Consider the following 20,429-nt stretch of genomic DNA (forward strand, 5'->3'; position numbering starts at 1 on the left):
CAGGCTATCTCTTCAGTCTCAGTCTGAAGAAGAGTCTCAGCCCGAAGCGTCACATGTTTCTTTTCTCCAGAGATGTTGCCTGTCCTGCTGAGTTACTCCAGCATTTTGTGTCTCTCTTCAATGCAGTTCTTTCCTACCTCAGAAACAAACTACAGGTACTATGGACTTCCTATAAGGTTGCACTGTGTACTTTGGCTTGCATTATTATTTTAGGATTGGCTGGTTAATGTCATGTGCATGCTGTGCAAGGTTTGTTACCAAGATTGGAGGGTTTGAGTTAAAAGGAGAAGAAAGATAAGATGGGATATTTTCCCCAGGAGTGTAGAAGGCTGAAGGCTAAGCTGATGGCAGCTTATAAAATCATGAAGATCAGAGATAAGATGCATAGATAGGGTGGACAGTCAGAACCTTTTTCTTAGGGTGGAAATGTCAAAGACTAGAGGCCATAGCTTTAAGGTAAGAGAGGCAAACATTAAAGGAGATGTGCGGGGCAATTTTCTTCACACTGAGTGATGGGTCTTGAATGCGCTGCCAGGGGTGGTGCTGGAGGCAGATATGATAGTTGAATTTAAGAGGCTTTTGGATAGACACATGGATATGCAGGGAATAGAGGGGAATGGATCACCTGCAGGCAGAGGAGATTAGTTTAACCTGGCATCGTGTTCGACACAGACATCGTGGGCTGAAGGGCTTGTTCCTGTTCTGCATTCAATGATCAATTAACATCTTTTTTTTTCTATGTGGTTAAGAATGTTGAAACTCGTACTTTTGACAAAGATTTTTCATCTCAAGAATCTGAGCTGGAATCAAATGCTGAGTCTTCTCAGTGTTTGAAGAGCAGTGCATAACTTCAATGACCTTCTCATCCCCCAGTGGTTTGCTGTTCCTGGTTACCTTACACAGTGGAAGGATTATGTAAGCCTCTGAAACAGGCAGATATTAATCATTCATCGAGAGGCACTGCTCCCAGCATTAATATTCCTCTGCTATTCCTTAAATTTGCTGATTTGCAAGGTGACACTTTGTAAAGATTTCAATTACTGGAGCTTCAATTTCTACTTATTGATCGACCTCACTGTGTAAGCCCTGTACTGCATTGGTATTGATTACAGCTTTTACAACTGGCACTCGACAAAGACAGAAGAAAGTGGAAACCTCTCAGTAAAAGATCTTTCTTCACTGTTTAGGGATTCCACATAGTACGTGAGTTAAGGTGCAACTGCCACAAAGGCACATCCATGCATCTATTTCCACAGGAGACCGAGGGAATTGGGCATGTCTCCAACAAATTCTACAGGTGCAGCACAGAAAGCATACTGTCGGGTTGCATCACAGCTTGGGAACAATTCTGCCCAAGACCGTAAGAAATTGCAGGGAATTGTAGATGTAGCCCAGTCTATCACGCAGACCAGACTTCCCACCAATTACTCCATCTACACTTTAGGCTGGCTCAGGAAAGGAGCCAACATAAACAGAGATGTCTCATCTCGGTTATTCCTTGTCATCCCTGCTCCCGTCTGGCAGAAGGTAAAGACACCTGTCTGATTCACCTCTGCCCCATGGCTGACATTGGAATTTTTCTGGCAGATGACTCACGACTATTCCTTGAAATGCCACTTCACGCAGGGTGCAAGGCCACCAAACTCAAGTGCAGTTTCATGCCACTTCAGGCAAGGTGCAAGACCACCAAATTCAAGTGCAGTTTCATGCCACTTCAAGCAGGGTGCTAGGCCACCAAATTCAAGTGCAATTTCCTACCACTTCAAGCAGGGTGCAAGGCCACTAAAGACAGAGTCGTGACCTCTCGTGACCTCTCACTCCCACATCTTGCAGAGATTGAGCCACACCCACACTTTTGGGTTTTATAGTCTCTCCCCCCCTCCCACCAGAAGGGGAGTGGCCTTCATGGCATGATTGACAGGAGAGAGAATCTCAACATTTTTAAAACATTATTAACTCTTTTATTTTTAATCGATGGGAAAAATCCTCAGCACCTGATGAGCAGAGGGGGACTCTGAGTAAGATGGCCAGAAATCACAGCCGTACGTGGTAGCGTTTTATTCTAAAATCAATATACAGCGCAAACAGGAAGTGGTCAAGATTAGACTTTTAATTATATAGATGTATAATATTATCTGATCGAATTGGATGACATGCAAAGCAAAGCTTTTCACTGTGCCTCAGTACACATGACAATAATAAACCTCGATAAACCTAGAAGGCAGTGCCAGGATTTACCGCAGACAATGTCAATTTTTATTTAGCGAATGCAAAGTCCTTTAGCCAAGCAGTTGCCTCTTGATTTGCTGTATGATAAACCTCAACCTAGCATCGCCATGTTACTTTTTCACACAGACAGTGGTGGTTATATGGAACGAGCTGCCAGAGGGGGTTGTGGAGACAAATACTATGACAACATTTCAAAGACATTTGGACAGATACATGGACAGGAAAGCTTTAGCGGGAAATGGGAGGAAAGTGGGCAGGTGGGACTAGTGTAGTGGAACAGCTTGGTTGTCATGTGTTAGGTGAGCCAAATGGCCTGTTTTGGCGCTGTATGGCTGTATGACGCTCCCTCGACTGATGCTACAGGACCCTCTGAGTACTTCCAACACTTTATATTGAACTCAAATATATACTCATTGAGAAGATTTACGCAGTTTTACCCCTTGGTTACATATTTACCCCCACGTGCTTAAGCATGTGTTGCAGATGCAAGGGGCTGCAGAAGCTGTATTCTTAAGTAGAACATAAAGTGCTGGAGTAATTCAGTGGGTCAGGCAACATCTCTGTAGGACATGGACAAGCAACGTTTCGGGTCGAGATCGTTTTCAGGGACAGAAGAAGGGTCCCAACCCGAAACATTGCCTGTCCATGTCAGTAGACAATAGCCAATAGACAATAGGTGCAGGAATAGGCCAAAGGGCCCTTCGAACCAGCATCGCCATTCAATGTGATCATGGCTGATCATCCCCAATCAGTACCCCGTTCCTGCCTTCTCCCCATATCCCCATGACTCCGCTATTTTTAAGAGCCTTATCCAGCTCTCTCTTGAAAGCATTTAGAGAACATGCCTCCACCACCCTCTAAGGCAGAGAATTCCACAGACTCACCACTCTCTGTGAGAAAAAGTGTTTCCTCGTCTCCGTTCTAAATGGCTTACCCCCTTATTCTTAAACTGTGGCCCCTGGTTCTGGACTTCCCCCAACATTGGGAACATGTTTCCTGCCTCTAGCTTGTCCAAGCCCTTAACAATCTTATATGTTTCAATGAGATATCCTCTCATCCTTCTAAACTCCAGAGTGTACAAGCCCAGCTGCTCCATTCTCTCAGCATACGATAGTCCCGCCATCCCGGGAATTAACCTTGTAAACCTACGCTGCATTCCCTCAATAGTAAGAATGTCCTTCGGAGATGCTGCCTGGCCCGTTGAGTTACTCCAGCGCTTTGTGTTCTATGTAAATGCATTGCTGGCCCTGGTGCACTGCACAGTGTTCAGGTATCAAGCAATCCATCTTTCTTTGAAAGAACTGTGTCATGTCTGATGGCTGGGAATGGGGAAAGATGCGCAGTCCCTGGACAGCTCATGTGCATTTATAATTAGAACTCCCCAGTCACACAACCAGTTCTGAAAGCCTCTTATTCCATTAACGTGCAAATGACAACAACTGATGCTTCGGGCGAAGTTCAAAACTCAGTTTTATTTTCATCCTTCTGTGCCCGCACACAATTCCTCACTCACTTATCCTGCATGGAAATTAATGAACTCCGAGGAAACAATTATTTCAGTTAATTTCTCGGATGCTCACTTCATCCTAGAAGTAGCAAGAGTAACGGATAAAAGTCGGAGATTAGTGTCTCCCAGCCTCTTTTGAGTTGAGTTTTTAGACAAACTTAATGGCCAGAGAAAGATATAGTTCCATGCAATTTGCAAACATTCTTGGTTCCCCACACAAAGTGCTGAAGTAACTCAGTGGGTCAGACAGCATCGCTGGACAACATGGATAGCTCTGGACCCTTCTTTAGACTTCTTCGAATAGAAACAGCAGCTATCCATGTTCTCCAGAGATGCTGTCTGACCCACTGGGTTACACCAGCACTGTGTGTCTTTTTTTTTGTATACCAGCATCTATAGTTCCTTGTTTCCATGTCTGAGAGAGTAAGTGGCTAAAACTGTCATAGAATGGGAGAACATTTAGCCTTTATCGCCAAGTTAAGTGGGTGATGTGTATGTCTTTTCTACCAACAGTTAGGAATGTTGAAGGCAATATTTGTGACAATATGACGCCATTGTAATCAACAGCTAGAAACGTCTTGTCATCAGCAAACTGAGTTCCTTGTGCCTCTGTATATTTGGGTTGTTGATCTAATGTTGCAGATGTTCAACAGCAGCAAACGTCTACAGGTGTAAGGTAGAGAGCAGACTGACTGGTTGCGTCACAGCCTGGTTCAGCAACCTTTTATGCCCAGGAGTGAAGGAGACGACAAAAAGTGGTGGACACTGCCTGGTCCATTAATGGCACTGACCTCCCCACCATCGAAGAGATCTATAGGAGGCGCTGCCTCAAAAAGACAACCAATATCATGAAGAACCCACAACACCTTGGCCACGCTCTCGTTTCGCTTCTACCATCAGGAAGAAGGTGCAGGAGCCTGAGAACTATGACCACCTGATTCAAGAACAGCTTCTTCCCAACAACCACAACGCCCTTGAACACTGCACAACACTAACCCTCAGGAGCTATCAACTTCGACAAACTGTGTCTTTGATTCCACTGTGGGCTTCTGCTTTTGCACCTTTATGGTAATCTTGCATTACAGTTATTGATTTATATTATGTTTTTAATATATATATTTATATTATCTGTGGGTTTATGGGCCTGTTCCATTGTCAGTACATATGACAATTAAATACTCTCGACTCTTGACTCAAATCAACCCATACTACTTCAGAGGAACATTACCGAACAATTTTTAATGTTGAATCACATCAGAAGATCTGCTCTCTCTGTGATCCTAACGAAATATAATCATCTTATTCACATCATGATTCCAACCTAATATTTAAGCAGAACTTGTATCATTGCCCCCTAAATTAAAGTAGGTATTTCTCTTAACGTCGCAACATGTAAATCCTAATTCATCACTGCCTTTCAATTATTCTGCTTTTTAAATATAAAACTCTGCTTTATCCCTTTAATCTGCCGTTTTTCCATCACATCCCATTTGCTATTATCGTTTTAAGTTGCCATTTTTGATTTATTTGTTTTTCTTCCGTTCTGCAGCTTTATACTTTTGAAAGGGAAGGGTAAATAAATACTTTTTAAAAACCCATAGGTTTGGTAACCATGTTCACTATCAAAGTGGAAAATTAGAGAAGTCGTTTTCCTTTGCTTGCAAAGGGATTGATGACATTATTGAAAAGCAAACTGAACGAGAACTTGAAAAGGGTAAATTGAAAAGGAAATGGGAGACGAGGAGAGAGATGGTATTAAGAGTGAATAACTTCAGTCAAAGATCTAACACTCACCCAGGCACAGTTGGCTGAACATAATTGCCATGATCCTCTCATTATTTTCATGCTGTTTAGTTCTTTTTTCCTTTAATTCTAGTTTGCCAGACCACCCAATGGATCCATACATCAGCCCCTGAATGAGGGAGCTTGAGAGAGATGTAGTCAGTGATAGACAAGTCCTAGTCTTGTTTGAGGGATTGCTGAAGGTCCTTGACATGTCCCCACCCAAACACACACCTCCCCACCCATCATTGGTCCTCACCCTCATCTCAAGTCAAGTCAAGTCAAGTTTATTTGTCACATACACATACGAGATGTGCAGTGAAATGAAAGTGGCAATGCTTGCGGACTTTTGTGCAAAAGACAAACAACCAAACAACCAAACAAACTATAAACACAATCATAACACACATATTCTTTTACATAATAAATAATGGTAGGAAAAACGTTCAGTAGAGTTAGTCCCTGGTGAGATAGGCATTTACAGTCCGAATTGCCTCTGGGAAGAAACTCCTTCTCAACCTCTCCGTTCTCACCGCATGGCAACGGAGGCGTTTGCCAGATCTGTGCTCATCCCTCTCCTGGGAGAACAAACCTCATCTTACTAGTAATTACATTTAGGTTTAGGGTGAGGTTTATTATTGTCACACGTACTGGGGTAAGATGAAAAGCTTTGTTTTGCGAGCTATCCAATCTGATCAGGTAATATTACATGTAGATACAAACAAACCAAACTCAAGTACAGTCGGTGGAGCAAAGGGGAAGATACAGAATGCAGAATATAGCTCTCGGCATTGTAGGGCATCATTTCCACAGACAAAGTGCAATGTCCGCAATGGGGTCAAGGTGAATCAGGCAGTACTCTAGCGGATGGAAGGACTGTTCAGAAGCCTGATACCAGAGGGGATGAAGGTATTCCTGAGTCTGGTGGTGTGCGCTTTCAAGCTTCTGTGTCTTCTGTCGGACAGAAGCAAAGGAGAAGCAGGAATGACCGGGGTGGGATAAGGCATTGACTATGTTGGCTGCTTTTCCGATGCAGCTTGAAGTGTAGATGGAGTCAATGGTAGGGAGTCTGGTCTGGGAGATGGCCTGGGCTACATCTCTGCAAGGCAGGCCGCAGGGTAGAACATCATAGGGCCAATTCCGTAGCTATTACTCACATCTGGTGCTGCTTTGCAAAATGATCCTTAAACACGTCAATTTGGGCTAGGTTGCTCAAAATGTTTCAAAGTAGTAAATTAACTCGTGCCAACAAAGTGGTTGCCTTAGCCAAGAAAATGTTCCAGATCCTTGTACGATATCAATTAATGAAGAAAGTATTTGCTGAAGTCTCCGACTAGGTGTGCAAAGATTGTATCCCTTAAAGAGAACTACACTGACAAAAAGGGATGGAGACTTTGCTGTGAATTCTAACCATTAAAATGGTCTCTTTAAGCACGATTTACCAAGACTTTGATGTCAACTGATACTTCAAATAATTTATATCAGATCCATGGCAAGCTTGTACAATCACTTTACAATGAGCAAGATACTAGGATCACTTATAGACATTGTATAGAAACATAAAAAAATAGGTGCAGGAGTAAGCCATTCGCCATTCGGCCTTTCGAGCCAGCACCACCATTCATATGATATATATAGATAGATATGCCATTTATTGTCACTATACATGTACAATGAGATTAAAAGCAGCTCGTACTCAGTGCATACATATATACATATACTCAGTGATCATGGCTGATCATCTATAATTAGTATCCCGTTCCTGCTTATTCCCCATATCCCTTGATTCCTTTAGCCCTCAGAGCTAAACATCCAATGAATTGGCCTCCACTGCAGAGAATTCCCCAGATTCACAACTCTCTGGGTGAAGAGGTTTTTCCTCATCTCAGTCCTAAATGCCTTACCTGTTATTCTTAAACTGTGACGCCTGGTTCTGGACTCCCCCAACATTGGAAACATTTTGTTCTGACAGTCTGAAGAAGGGTTTCGGCCTGAAACGTTGCCTATTTCCTTCGCTCCATAAATGCTGCTGCACCCGCTGAGTTTCTCAAGCATTTTTGTGTACCATCGGAAACATTTTTCCTGCATCTAGCCTGTCCAATCTAAAAATTTTACATGTCTCTATAAGATGCCCTCTCATCCTTCTAAATTCCAGTGAATATAAGCCCATTCTTTCATCATATGTCAGTCCCGCCATCCCGGAAATTAACCTGGTTAACTCCCTCAATAGCAATAATGTCCTTCCTCAAATTAGGAGACCAAAATTGCACCCAATACTCCAGGTGCGGTCTCACCAGGGCCCTGTACAACTGCAGTAGGACCTCCTTGCTCCTAAACTCAAATTCTCTTGCAATGAAAGCCCACATGCCATTATCTTTCTTCACTGCCTGCTGTACCTGCATGCTTACTTTCAGTAACTGATGTACAAGCACACCTAGGTCTCATTGCACCTTCCCTTTACCTAATCTGACACCATTCAGATAATAATCTGCCTTCCTGTTCTTGCCACCAAAGTGGATAACCTTACATTTATCCACATTATATTGCATCTGCCATGCATCTGCCCAGTCACCCAACCTATCCAAGTCACCCTGCAGCCTTGCAGCATTCTCATCACAGCTCACACTGCTATCCAGCTTTGTGTCATCCGCAAACTTGGAGATGTCACTTTAATTCCTTTGTCTAAATCGTTAATACATATTATAAATAACTGGGGTCTCAGCACCAAGCCTTCCAGCACCCACTAGTCACTGCCTGCCATTCTGAAAAGGAGCCGTTAATTCCGACTCTTTGCGTCTTGTTTGCCAACCAGTTCTCTATTCATGTCAATGCCCTACCCCCACGAATCTCTTGTGTGGGACCTTGTCAAAGTCTTTTTGAAAGTCCAGATAAAACACAGCCACTGGCTCTCCCTTATCCATTCTGCTTGTTACATCCTCAAAAAATTCCAGAAGATTAGTCAAGCATGATTTCCCCTTCATAAATCCATGCTGACTTTGACCGATCCTGTCACTGCTTTCCAAATGCGTTGCTGTAACATCTTTAACAATCAACTCCAGCATCTTCCCCACTACCGACATATTGAACTAATACCCCCAAATGTTTTTTTGCACAACTAAAACAAACCCCTATAATAGTGGTGCTAGCAGTTCAAAAAACATTTCAACTTATCTCACAAGGATTGATCAGAAAACAATCTTCAGAATAAATATGCTTGTTGGTTCTCAAGCATATTTTGAAAGATAAAATGATGAGCGAGTGATAAATGAATAGGTCTCAAGTACAAAGCACAGTGAGACTGGATCTTCTACAATACCTGTGGCTGATAAAGGCTACCAGGATCTCTTGGTCCTATTCCCACAAAGGATCGGTTAGCTGGGGGTGTGCCAGGTGTTGTGTACGCTGAAATAAAATAGCATTGTTACTAGCAATGTCAGAGCCCAGGCACATTGACCACATCATGACTCAAACACATTTTCATTAGATCGATAGAATCGCTGAACCACATGTACATACACACAACAGGCTGAGCGGAAGCCATGTGAGATGAGGGTCCTTGGTGGTCCGGTTTCCTCCCATACTCCAGAAACGTAAAGGTTTGTAGGTTAATTTGGCTTCTGTGAATAGTAAATTGGCCCTAGTGTGTGGGCGCGTGCTAGTGTACGGAATGATCGCTGGTCGGCGCGCACTCGGTGGGACGAAGGGCCTGTTTCCATGCTGTATCTCCAAACTGAACTAATAAGCAATGTTCCTAAGAAACAAAATATTGACATTTTCTTTCTTGAGTTAAATCATTTCAAAAAGGAGGTTAAAAAAAGCAACTGTTCTCAGAAGTTCTCAAAATTGAAGGAAGGATGCACGTGGGGTGGGAGACAAGGGGAAAACAATCAACGTACCCATCAAGGCTTGGGAAATTTGGTTAAAGTTTTAATGCCTGCTGTGTTGTTATTTCCTACTTCTTTACGTTTTAGATCCTGCAGATCTTATCGAGAAGGAAGCTGATGGTTGATACCCTACTGCTGTTCAAAGTGAGGGCGACCAACAGTTTATTTACTTGATCATATTTATAGAAATGGCTTTGTAGCCAATATGTTTCATGAGCTAAAATGTAAACCTATCGCTGTTGTGCTTTTTGGCCTCCACGAGTCAGAGAGAATAGAACTTTCTCTTTGTAGAACTTTACAGATTGTGTCTCGAAGAAAATGCGTAGCTGATTTATGCAGAATTACTATTATGGTTCAAGACAAAAAAGGGAAAAGTCATCACAAGAACATAGAACAGTACAGCACAGGTACAGGCCCTTGTGCCAACCATGATGCCGATTTAAACTAATCCCATCTGCCTGTATACCTTCATCCCCTGCTTGTTCATATGTCTTTCTAAAAGCCTTTCAAAGACTACTATCGTATCTGGCTCGTGCCAACCATGATTCACAACGATTGTGTAAAAAACTAATCCCAAACTGCCTGTATACCTTCATCCCCCTGCTTGTTTACATATAACCATATAACTTTCTAAAAGCCTTTCAAAGGCTACTATCGTATTTTTTTTCTGGATCGACCATCCATTCCCTTCACCACAGCGCCAATTTATTTTTAAATGATACAGGCATTCACAACCCTTCCACTGTGTAAAAACTGAGTAAAGAAGCTCCCCCTCATATTGCCTCCCTTAATTCTGATCATGTCCTCTTGTTTGAATCTTCCCTATTCTCAAAGGGAAAAGCTAAACTCTGTCTATCCCTCTCATCATTTTAAAGACCTCTAAATGTTTAACCTTCTGCCCCTCAGCATTTGACATTTTCACATCTCTGGGATAAAGGCACTATCTACCTATCTGCTCTCTCTATTTTGTTGATATCCTTTATAATGGGCATGTACACCATACTCCAATTTGGTCAGGTTTGCATTTGGATTACAGGATACTCAATGCTTGTGAGACCAAAAGCTTTCTTTTACCAGCCTATCTATATGAGAACAGGACTCTTTGGCCCCCTCTGTTCACTGTCCATTCCTGATTTACCATGATTTTGATTTGTCCCCAAGGTCAAATCAAATTTTCAGCATTTATCATCCATATCCAGCTCTATCTGCCATCTTTCAGCCCATTTTTTCAAATGGCATAAATCACTCTGTGTCTGTCTAAAAGACTATCTCCGTATCTACGCCTCTTATAATTTGCATCCCATTTGGATTAGGACTCTGTTGTGAGACCATTACAGCACAGGAACAGACTCTTTGGCCCACACTGTCCATGCTGAATATGATGCCCCTCTGCTTGCATGAGATCCATATCCCTCTATTCTTTGCATAACCACGTGTCTGTCTAAAAACCTCCATAATCCCCTTTATCTCCCTATAACTCTGGGCCAGACACCCACAACCCTTATAGTCCTGGCAACATCGTTACCTAAGTTACCTAAGTTACAATAACGCAGGGCAGACTGAAGCTGTGTCAAACTACTGCAAAAGATAAATAACACTGCTGCACAGTATCCCACCTTCGAGAGAAGAATAAGTTCCACAAAGTTCAGGGGCCAAAAAGCCTGACTTCACAACGTGAAGCCCTCCTTTACTTTCTAGCCACCTCCCACATTGTCCCGTTTCAAAAATGACTAATTGTTGACAGTCATTCTCAAAGCTCAGGCTGGAAAATTCATTGCCACAGGATCTGCTGTGAATTCAATTACGTTAGAGTACGTCAACACCTACAGTTCAATGGGATTCCCACCGACAATTCTGGCAAAGGTGCGGAACTGGAGCTAAAACACCTCGAAGAAAGTTCCTGGTCTGCATCTTCTGTGGACAGCATGATGGCGCAACGGTAGGGTTACTATATTACAGCGCCAGAGACCTGGGTTCGGTCCTGACTACAAGTACTCTCTGTACAGAGTTTGTACGTTGTCCCCATGACCTGCGAGGGTTTTCTCCAGGTGCCCCGGATTCCTCACACACTCCAAAGACGTACAGGTTTGTAGGTCAATTGGCTTCGGTAAAAATTGTAAATTGTCCCTACTGTGTGTTAGTTTGCAGGGATCGCTGGACAGCATGGACTCGGTGGGCCGAAGGGCATGTTACCACGCCGTATCTCTAAGCTAAACTAAATGTGCCCACTCATTATCTTTCCCCTCATGAGTCGAGCAGGTCCAGCAGCTTGCTGGCAAATGTCATAATCATATGACGTGGAAACAAGGCCTCTGACACACTGAATCCGCACTAACAAAGCACCCATTTACCCTCCTCTGGCACGAACCCCATTCCATTCTCCCCGTCTTTTACAGCAGCCGACCTAAGTGTCTTTGGGATGTGTAAGGAAACAAGAATGGCCTAGTGGCGCAGCCGGTAGAGTTGCCGCCTCACAGCGCCAGGGGCCTGGGTTCGATCCGGACCTTGTGTGCTGTCTGTGTGGAGTTTGCATGTTCTCCCTGTGACCTCGTGGGTTTCCGCCAGGTGCTCCGGTCTCCTCCAACATCCAAAGGACTTGTGTGTTTGTAGGTTAGTTGCCCTGTGTAAGTTTCCCCTGGTGTGTAGGGAGTGGATGAGAAAGTGAGATAACATAGAACTGGTGGGAGTGGGTAACTGACAATCGCCATGGACTCGGTCGGTCAAAGGGGCTGTTTCTATGCTGTAGAAACTCATGTGGCCTCCGGGAGAATGTGAAAACTCCACACAAACAGCATCTGAGGTCAGGATTGAACCTGGAGCTGTGAGGCAGCAGCTACACCAGCTGCGCCACCCTGCCACCTGGGATGCCATTGTTGTGCCCGTCTGAGTGGGGACCAGAGTTAACATCAGCTCCAGTCCTCCTTCGATCTGCTCAGGGAAGCTCAACAATTCCATCGCCCATACTTGCAGGATCCCAGGAAAAGCGGTCACTGCTGTGCCTCTGTCACCAGCTACACTAGATTCCTAAATCTCCCGAATGCTAACTATTTTAATTCCCATTCCCATGCCAAACATTCAGTCCTGGGCCTCCTCCATTGCCAAAGTGAGGCCACATGCAAACTGGGGGAACAGCACCTCATAATATGCTTGGGGAGCTTACAGCCCAATGGTATGAACATTGAACTCTCCAATTTTCGGCAACTCTTCTACCCCCCACTCCCTTTCCCCTGGTTCAGGGAAGACCAGGTAGGAGCATTTAAAGTTATGAGAGGCATAGATAGGGTGGACATTCCGAAAAAGTCACAAAGTGCGGCTTCGGGTCGGGACCCTTCTTCAGACTTAGGAGAGTCAGAACCATTCTCCCAGGGTGGAAATGTCAAAGACTAGAGGTCAACGCTTATGGTTAAGAGGGGCAAAGTTTAAAAGAGAGTTGTGGGGCAATTATTTTACAGAGAGCGATGGGTGCCTGGAATGCACTGTCAGGTGTGGTGGTGGTGGAGGAAGACACGATAGTGATGTTTAAGAGGCTTTTAGATGGGCACATGGATGTGCAGTGAAGAGAAGGATATGGATCACATGCAATTCGTTTCACTTGGCCTCATGTACGGCACAAACATAGTGGGCCGAAGGGCCCATTCCTGTGCTGTACTGCTTTATGTTCCCCATTGTGTCGTTCTTTTTGTGCATTGAATGTTATTTCTTCTTAGCAAACATCCAGGGCGCAGCAAGGATAAAGTACAAACGTGTGTTTACTGAGACCAAACCCTCTCTCATCCCTTTATCAGTCCATGTATTTATGGATGGGAGCTAGCAATATACAGATGTTTCATAAATAAACCATGAGACGATAATAAATTATTTAAGTCAATCACCATCTAGGTAAACATTCCTCTTTTCAGATGATTACCACCTCCATTTATGGGATTTGTAATCTAAATTATTCAGCAGGCTCAACTTGAGTCTTTAAGCAAAAAGTATTTGCTCAGAATTGCAGCCAAATTGTTAAATGCTTACATCATTAACCATACACTGAAGGCACATTAAATTGAGAACATTTTTAATCAGTCGTCCAGAATGCTCATATCCCAAGGTAGGTACCTCAAAGTCTCTGCCAAAGTAAGATTCCGTTTGAAAATGTCTTTATTATTTATTCATAAAACTCAAAGTAGAAAGTTCGCTTCATCCTGACTGTGAAGATTTCCTTATGGGATCTCTTTTCATTGCTACTTTTTGTTTTGGATGTTTCTTGAATAAATGCTTATGTTCCTGTGCTAAAGTAGGGAGATTAGTCTCTTGTATTTGGCACAGGCACTGTGGGTTGAAGGGCCTGTTGCTGTGTTGTATTTTTCTATGGTCGATGTAACTGGGAGAAACCCATGTGGTCACAGGGAGAATGTGCAGTGTCCACGTGGATGGTTTGGGCAGGAGTACAGTCAGGGTGGCACGATGGCACAGCGGTTGAGTTGCTGCCTTACAGCGTCAGAGACCCAGGTTCAATCCTGTCTATGGGTACACAAAAATGCTGGAGAAACTCAGCAGGTTGAGCAGCATCTATGGAGCGAAGGAAATAGGTAACGTTTCGGGCCAAAACCCTTCCTCAGACTATGTCTATGGGTACTGCCTGTATGGAGTTTGTGCGTTCTCCCTGTGATCTGCATGGGTTTTCACCGGGATCTCAGGTTTTCTCCCACATTCCAAAGATGTATAGGTTTGGTAGGTTAATTGGCTTGGTATAATTGTAAATTGTCCCTAGTAGGTCAGTGCAAATGTGCGGGGATCGCTGGTCGGCACAGACGCGGTGGGCCGAAGGGTCTGTTTCCGATCTATATTTCTATACTAAATTAAACTAAAGGAAGAGTTTCGAAGCAGTAAATGGGACTAGCCCAGGATGCCAACTTGGTCGGCATGGACAAGGTGGGCCAAAGGGCCTCTATCTGTGCTGTATGGCTCTATGATTCAACCATTCTATAACAGCAACCAAGATAAGGATCAAAGCCAGGACACTGACTGCTTAACACTGTGCTGCCCTTTAATAGACATTTATAATCTCTGTGACCAGATGAAGTCATCAATGCTGTGAATATTTTTTAAGGAGTGGACTTCACCCAATAGCCTTTGCATGAAACTCAAAAGCAGTGAGTTTAGAATTCAGCACTAAGTTATGAAGCTATATTCTTGTATCATATTTACAGTTATGGAGTATGTGGGGCACTCGCAAGATATGCTGTGATCAATGTAGTTATTGTTCACATTAATCAAAGAATCAAAACAAAAGATGATCCTGATTCTATGAGCATGTCAGTGAGGACTAGAATCACTCAGTGAATAATGTATTATATAGAAGACTTAAACTATGAATTATGTTTTAATTTGCAACTCGTAAAACATCTGCTTTTGTTTCATTACAAACAAATAGGGTGGAATTCAAGACATAAACCTGCACAATCTGCTTAATCTCCTTATGGGGCTGTCCCACTGTATGAGTTAATTTAAGAGTTCTCCCGTGTTTCCACTGATTCGAACTCGGAGAATTACGGTAATACCCGCTCTTAGGTACTCGGGGCTCTCGTGGATAATTTTCAACATGTTGAAAAATCTTCACGAGTCTTCCCGAGCTTACCGCGTTTCCTGAGTCCCTGCCGTTAGCATTACGAGCTGCTAAGAGACGTCCCGAGCTCCGACGTACCTGCTACATACATTCTACGTGTTCACCACGAGTTTGATTTTTTTTTAAACTTGGGAGAACTCTTGAATTAGCTCGTACAGTGGGACAGCCCCTTTATGCTGTTTCATGAAATATAGAACAGTACAGCACAGGAACAGGCCCTTTGGCCCACAATGTCCATGCCAAACCTGGTGCCATGCTAAACTAATCTTAGGGGCCTGTCCCACTGTAAATAAATTCCTACGCTGCCCAACCAGCCCTAAATTCCTGGTAACATCGTCATTAATCGTCATTAACTCTGACCGATGAGGCAAAATGTAGCTTAGTTTATTTTGGTTTAGAGATACAACATGGAAACAGGCCTTTCGGTCCACTGAGTCCACACCGGCCATCAATCGCCCATTCACACTAGTTCTATATTATCCCACTTTCGCAGCCATTCCCTACACACACGGCGCAATTTACAGAGGCCAATTAATTTACAAACCCGCACGTCTATGGGATGTGGGAGGAAACAGGAGGAAACTCACACAGTCACAGGGAGAACATGCAAACTCCACACAGAAAGCACCCAAGGAGCACCCCGAGGTCAGGGTCAAACCTGGGACTTGGGCGCTGTGGAGCAGCGGCTCTACCCACTGCGCCAAAAGCCTTCTGGACCACCCTATCAATTTGTGGTGCCAGTGTCAATGTTCCTGCAGATAAACCCAATCGATCCGAGTCAGTACTTAAGAAAAGAGACAGTGCTTACTGGGTGATGTTGGAGAGCTGGCTCCACCCTCTGTGGTTGTGATGGTTGGTTTGGTGTCAGGTGGCATCGCCAAAGTTACCGATCTGGCCATGGTTGGGGGGGGCGGGGGAGCCAACATCGATGTGGAAATGTAGTGGCTCGGGACTTTGCTCACCACTTGGCCGCTGCCATTTAGCTGCAAAGAAAACGATCACAATTAACGATCACAATCAAAGCAGTTCACAGAATTCATTGTGGTCTCTAATCCCAGCAATGTTCCAGAGAAAACAATCCACGTTTGCCCAACCTCTCCTGATAGCTAATACCCCCCTAATCCAGGCAACTTTCTGCTAAACCTCCTGTACCCTCTACAAAGACCTCCACATCCTTCCTGTGATGGGATGAATAGAACTGCAGTTGTGTCCCCAGGACTGACGTTTACGTGAGAAATCAAAGCTACATTTTGTTGTCTCTGTATTGTACATTGGACAATGACAATCACGTTTGAATCTGAATCTGAATCTATCACTTCTATGTCGAATGAATGTGCTACAGTTCTCCCTATTATGCAGTGGGAGGTTACACACAGTGGCGGAGTGGGTCTAAAAATATTGGTTGCCAGGAGACAAAGGGTGCCCACTTCATCAGGGCCCCCCTTGATATAGGGGCCCACTTCATCTGGGGCCCACTTGCCATCGGGCAAGCTGACACCCTGGCCAGTCCGCCACCGGTTACACATACTGGTGTTAAATCACAGACTGTATCAGATACTAACATGTGAAAAATGGACCTAAGACTTCTCCCACCCTGGTCATTCCTTCTTCTCACCGTTCCCGTCAGGCGGAAGGTGCAGAGGTTTAAGCACGCACCACCAGACTTAGGAGCACTGGCTTCCCTTCTGTTATCAGGCTTCTGAACAGTCATTCTATAAGCTAGGGTACTGTCCAATTCACCTGGATATTCACCTGAATATCCAATCAGTGGATATTTTTAAGGCAGAGATAGATAGATTCTTGATTAGTACGGGTGCCAGAGGTTATGGGGAGAAGGCAGGAGAATGGGGTTAGGAGGGAGAGATAGATCAGCCATGATTGAATGGTGGAGTAGACCTGATGGGCGGAATGGCCTAATTCTACTCCTATTACTTTTACCCTTATGACCTCTACCCCTCTACCCACATTGGACGTTGTCTACGGAACTGATTCGCTACGGACTAGCGTAAGAACTAAGATGCTGAGAGCTATATTCTGCACTCTGTATCTTCCCCTTTGCTCTATCTATTGTACTTGAGGTTGAATTGATTGCATTTATGTATGGTATTCTCATATCCGTTTGGATCGTTTGCAAAACAAAGCATTTCACTGTACCTCGCCACATGTGACAATAATAAACCTGAAGCTAATGCTAAAGCTGACCAGCTGCATCAACAGTCACACCCGTGCACACGGTTGTAACAACAGCAGGCGCTTCCCATCCCGAACCTGCCTCAACTAGGGCTATTGATCAGGGATCAGTGCAAATCCAAATCCACCCAGAGTAAAAATAAACCCAGGCAGCGCACGTACATATTTTCTTTAAGAGTCAGTTATTTTGACTCAGAGTTCAGTCGGTTCAATCTGAATTCAGAATGGCAAACGGGCTTAAACCTCTTTGGGTGCAGCATTCAACCTGACTGGAATAACACCTATTTTTTAAACTGTGCAAAATTAAGTTTGGAACAGAGAGTTAAGGAAGAAACTAAAATGTCACGAACAGATAAAGAAATCAAAATCAAAAACACACAGGGCTGAAGGAACTCAGTGGGTCAGGCAGCATCTGTGGAGGGAAAGGGCAGGCAACGTTTTGGGATGGAACCCTTCCTCAGATTGATTGGAGTGGGGGGGGGGGGGAGCTGGGAACGGGAGGTGGGGGCAGGACTCAGTCTGGCAAGTAATAGATGGATACAGGTGAGGGGGAGGGATGGGGGGGGGGTGTTTGGCAGATGGGTGGAGTAAGTGGCAAAGGCTGGAAGTGTAAAGGAGATAAAAGGGTGTGAGATAAGGAGAGGAGGAGTGAACTGTGAAGCTAGAGGTAGGGAAATAGATGGTAGATGATTGGGGGGGGGGGGGGGGAGGGGCAGGATAGTGGAAGAAATGGAAATGTATTGATGTGGAGAGAGGTCCAGGAAAGAGAGGGGGGGGGGGGGGGGGGATGTTACTTAAATTTGGAGAACAGCCAAGAGTGTTTTATTGTCATATGTACCGAAAGGGAACAATGAAATCCATACTTGCAGAAGCACAACAGGGATGTAAACACAATATGCAATAGATAATATAATAAACATCCAAAAAAGTTAAATAAAGAAAAAAAAACATTATAGTGCAAAAGCAAAACAAAGCCTGAAGTCCCTAGACAGTTCATAGTTTAGTTGGGGTTCATAGTGTTCAATAGCCTGGTGGTCGTTGGGAAGAAGCTGTTCTGAACCTGGGCGGTAAGATTTTAAGACTCCTATACCTTCTTGTTCATACCATTGAGTTGTAAGTTTCACAGAGTTACTTCAAAATCCATTTTGGTTTAAATGTGCGTTCTAACAAACATAAGATTATGATTTGTAGCTAGCGAGCTTTCTCGACACCAATTATGGTTCGCGACCACTGACATCCTATGCCAGAATCTAATGATTACAGGATATGTTATAGTGCGATGGTTTGCCCAGACCACAGAGGTGCACTAAATCACTCACTATAACTGAAACTCTCTACTTTTTAGTCATTTTGGGGTTCTGGGTGGTACTGGCCATTTAGAGTCTTCGAGCACGGAAACAAGCCCTTCAGCCCAACACATCCAAATGCCCAATCTTTGCTAGCCCCTATTGTCTGCAATTGATCTACATCCCTCTAAACTTTGCATGTCCATGTACCTGTCCATGTGTTTTTAAATGCAATTATAGTACCTGGCTCAACTACTTCTGGCAGCTCATTCCTTATACCCATCTCCCACTAAGTGAAAAAGTTGCCCCCCAGGTTCCTATTAAATCTTTCCCCCCTTACCTCTCGTTCTTGATTCACTTATTCTGGGCGAAACACTGTGTATTCACCCTATCTATGCTCCTCATGATTTTATTCAGCTCTATAAGATCACTCCTCAGCCTCCTGCACTCCAAGGAATAAACATAGAAATAGAAAATAGGTGCAGTAGGCCATTTGGCCCTTCGAGCCTGCACCACCATTCAATATGATCATGGCTGATCATCCAACTCAGTATCCTGTACCTGCCTTCTCTCCATACCCCCTGATCCCTTTAGCCACAAGGGCCACATCTAACTCCCTGTTCAATATAGCCAATGAACTGGCCTCTACTACCTTCTGTAGAAGAGAATGCCAGAGATTCACCACTCTCTGTGTGAAAAATGTTTTTCTCATCTCAGTCCTAAAAGACTTCCCCCTTATCCTTAAACTGTGACCCCTTGTTCTGAATAAAGTGCCAGCATGTCCAAACTCTCCCTTGCCTGTTTTGTACATTCCAACAAAACATTTATATAAATTGCCAAAGGTTACAGGGAGAAGGCACGAGAATGGGATTGAGAGGGAAAACTAGATCAGCCATCTTTGAATGGTTGAGTAGACTAGATGGGCTGAATGGCCTAACTGTGCTGGTATGTCGCATGGCCTTATACATGACAAACACCAACGGGCCCAGCACTGACGAGTCACACACCACGAGTCACAAGCTTCCAGTTCAAGATACAACCTCCACCATCACTCTCTGCTTCCCATGTTTAGTTCGGTTTAGTTTAGAGATACAACATGGAAACAGGCCCTTCGGCCCACCGGGTCCGCGCTGACCAGCGATCCCCGCATATGAACACTATCCTAAACACATACCTGTCTTTGGAGTATGGGAGGAAACCAAAGATCTCGGAGAAAACCCACGCGGTCACGGGGAGAATGTAGAAACTCTGGACAAACAGCACCCGTAGTCGGGATCGAACCCGGGTCTCTGGCGCTGCAAGCGCTGTAAGGCAGCAACTCTACCGCTGAGCCACCGTGCCTATGATGAAGCCAACTCTATATCTCATTTGATGATAGACATCAAATGTTGGAATAACTCAGCGGATCAGGCAGCATCTCTGGAGAAAAGGAATAGGCGACGTTTCGGGCCAAGACCCTTTCTTGAAGGGGATGGGGGGAAATGGATGCACATCCCGGTGGTAAGTTCAGCAACATTGTTAAAGTTTGTATTCTCTGCTAAAGTCTTACATTCTCTGCTGCTTAAACCTGTCACTTTGACAAGGTGATAAAAGATTTATTTTGTATTATTATGCACTGGCCTGTCTCCAGTAACCTCACTTCACACAGACAGCATCCATGAACCTTCAATGTTAATACGTACAATCATCAAGGCTCAACTTTATTTGAAGCTGTGGAGAGGCAGGAGGAATGGGTCCACAGACATCAAGACTATCTTAATCATAGAGACATACAGAATCCAGTCCAGAAACATGCCCTTCTGCCCAACTCATCCATGCCAACCTGGTTTATGGCTTTGCTAGTCCTACTCGCCTGTGTATACTGTGTATACTTACATTCTTCCCACCTAATAACATTCATTTTGCAGCCTGATAAAGCGTGGATTAAGCTCAGAAACAGGCCC

General features: G+C 44.1%; 1 protein-coding gene across 5 annotated transcripts in view; it reads right to left on the reverse strand.

The window, feature by feature from the left end:
- nfic (nuclear factor I/C) overlaps positions 1-20,429 on the reverse strand; it is a 436,656-nt gene that overhangs the window by 33,911 nt on the left and 382,316 nt on the right. For all 5 annotated transcript variants that reach the window (XM_055658628.1, XM_055658629.1, XM_055658624.1 and 2 more), the window contains 2 exons: positions 15,819-15,993; positions 8,835-8,920 (listed from right to left, as the gene is read on the reverse strand). In XM_055658628.1, the coding sequence (XP_055514603.1) occupies positions 8,835-8,920; positions 15,819-15,993 (261 nt within the window). The remainder of the gene's footprint in view (positions 1-8,834; positions 8,921-15,818; positions 15,994-20,429) is intronic.

The sequence above is a fragment of the Leucoraja erinacea genome, chromosome 29 (genome assembly GCF_028641065.1).
Source record: "Leucoraja erinacea ecotype New England chromosome 29, Leri_hhj_1, whole genome shotgun sequence".
In the NCBI taxonomy this organism is placed as follows: Eukaryota; Metazoa; Chordata; class Chondrichthyes; order Rajiformes; family Rajidae; genus Leucoraja; species Leucoraja erinaceus.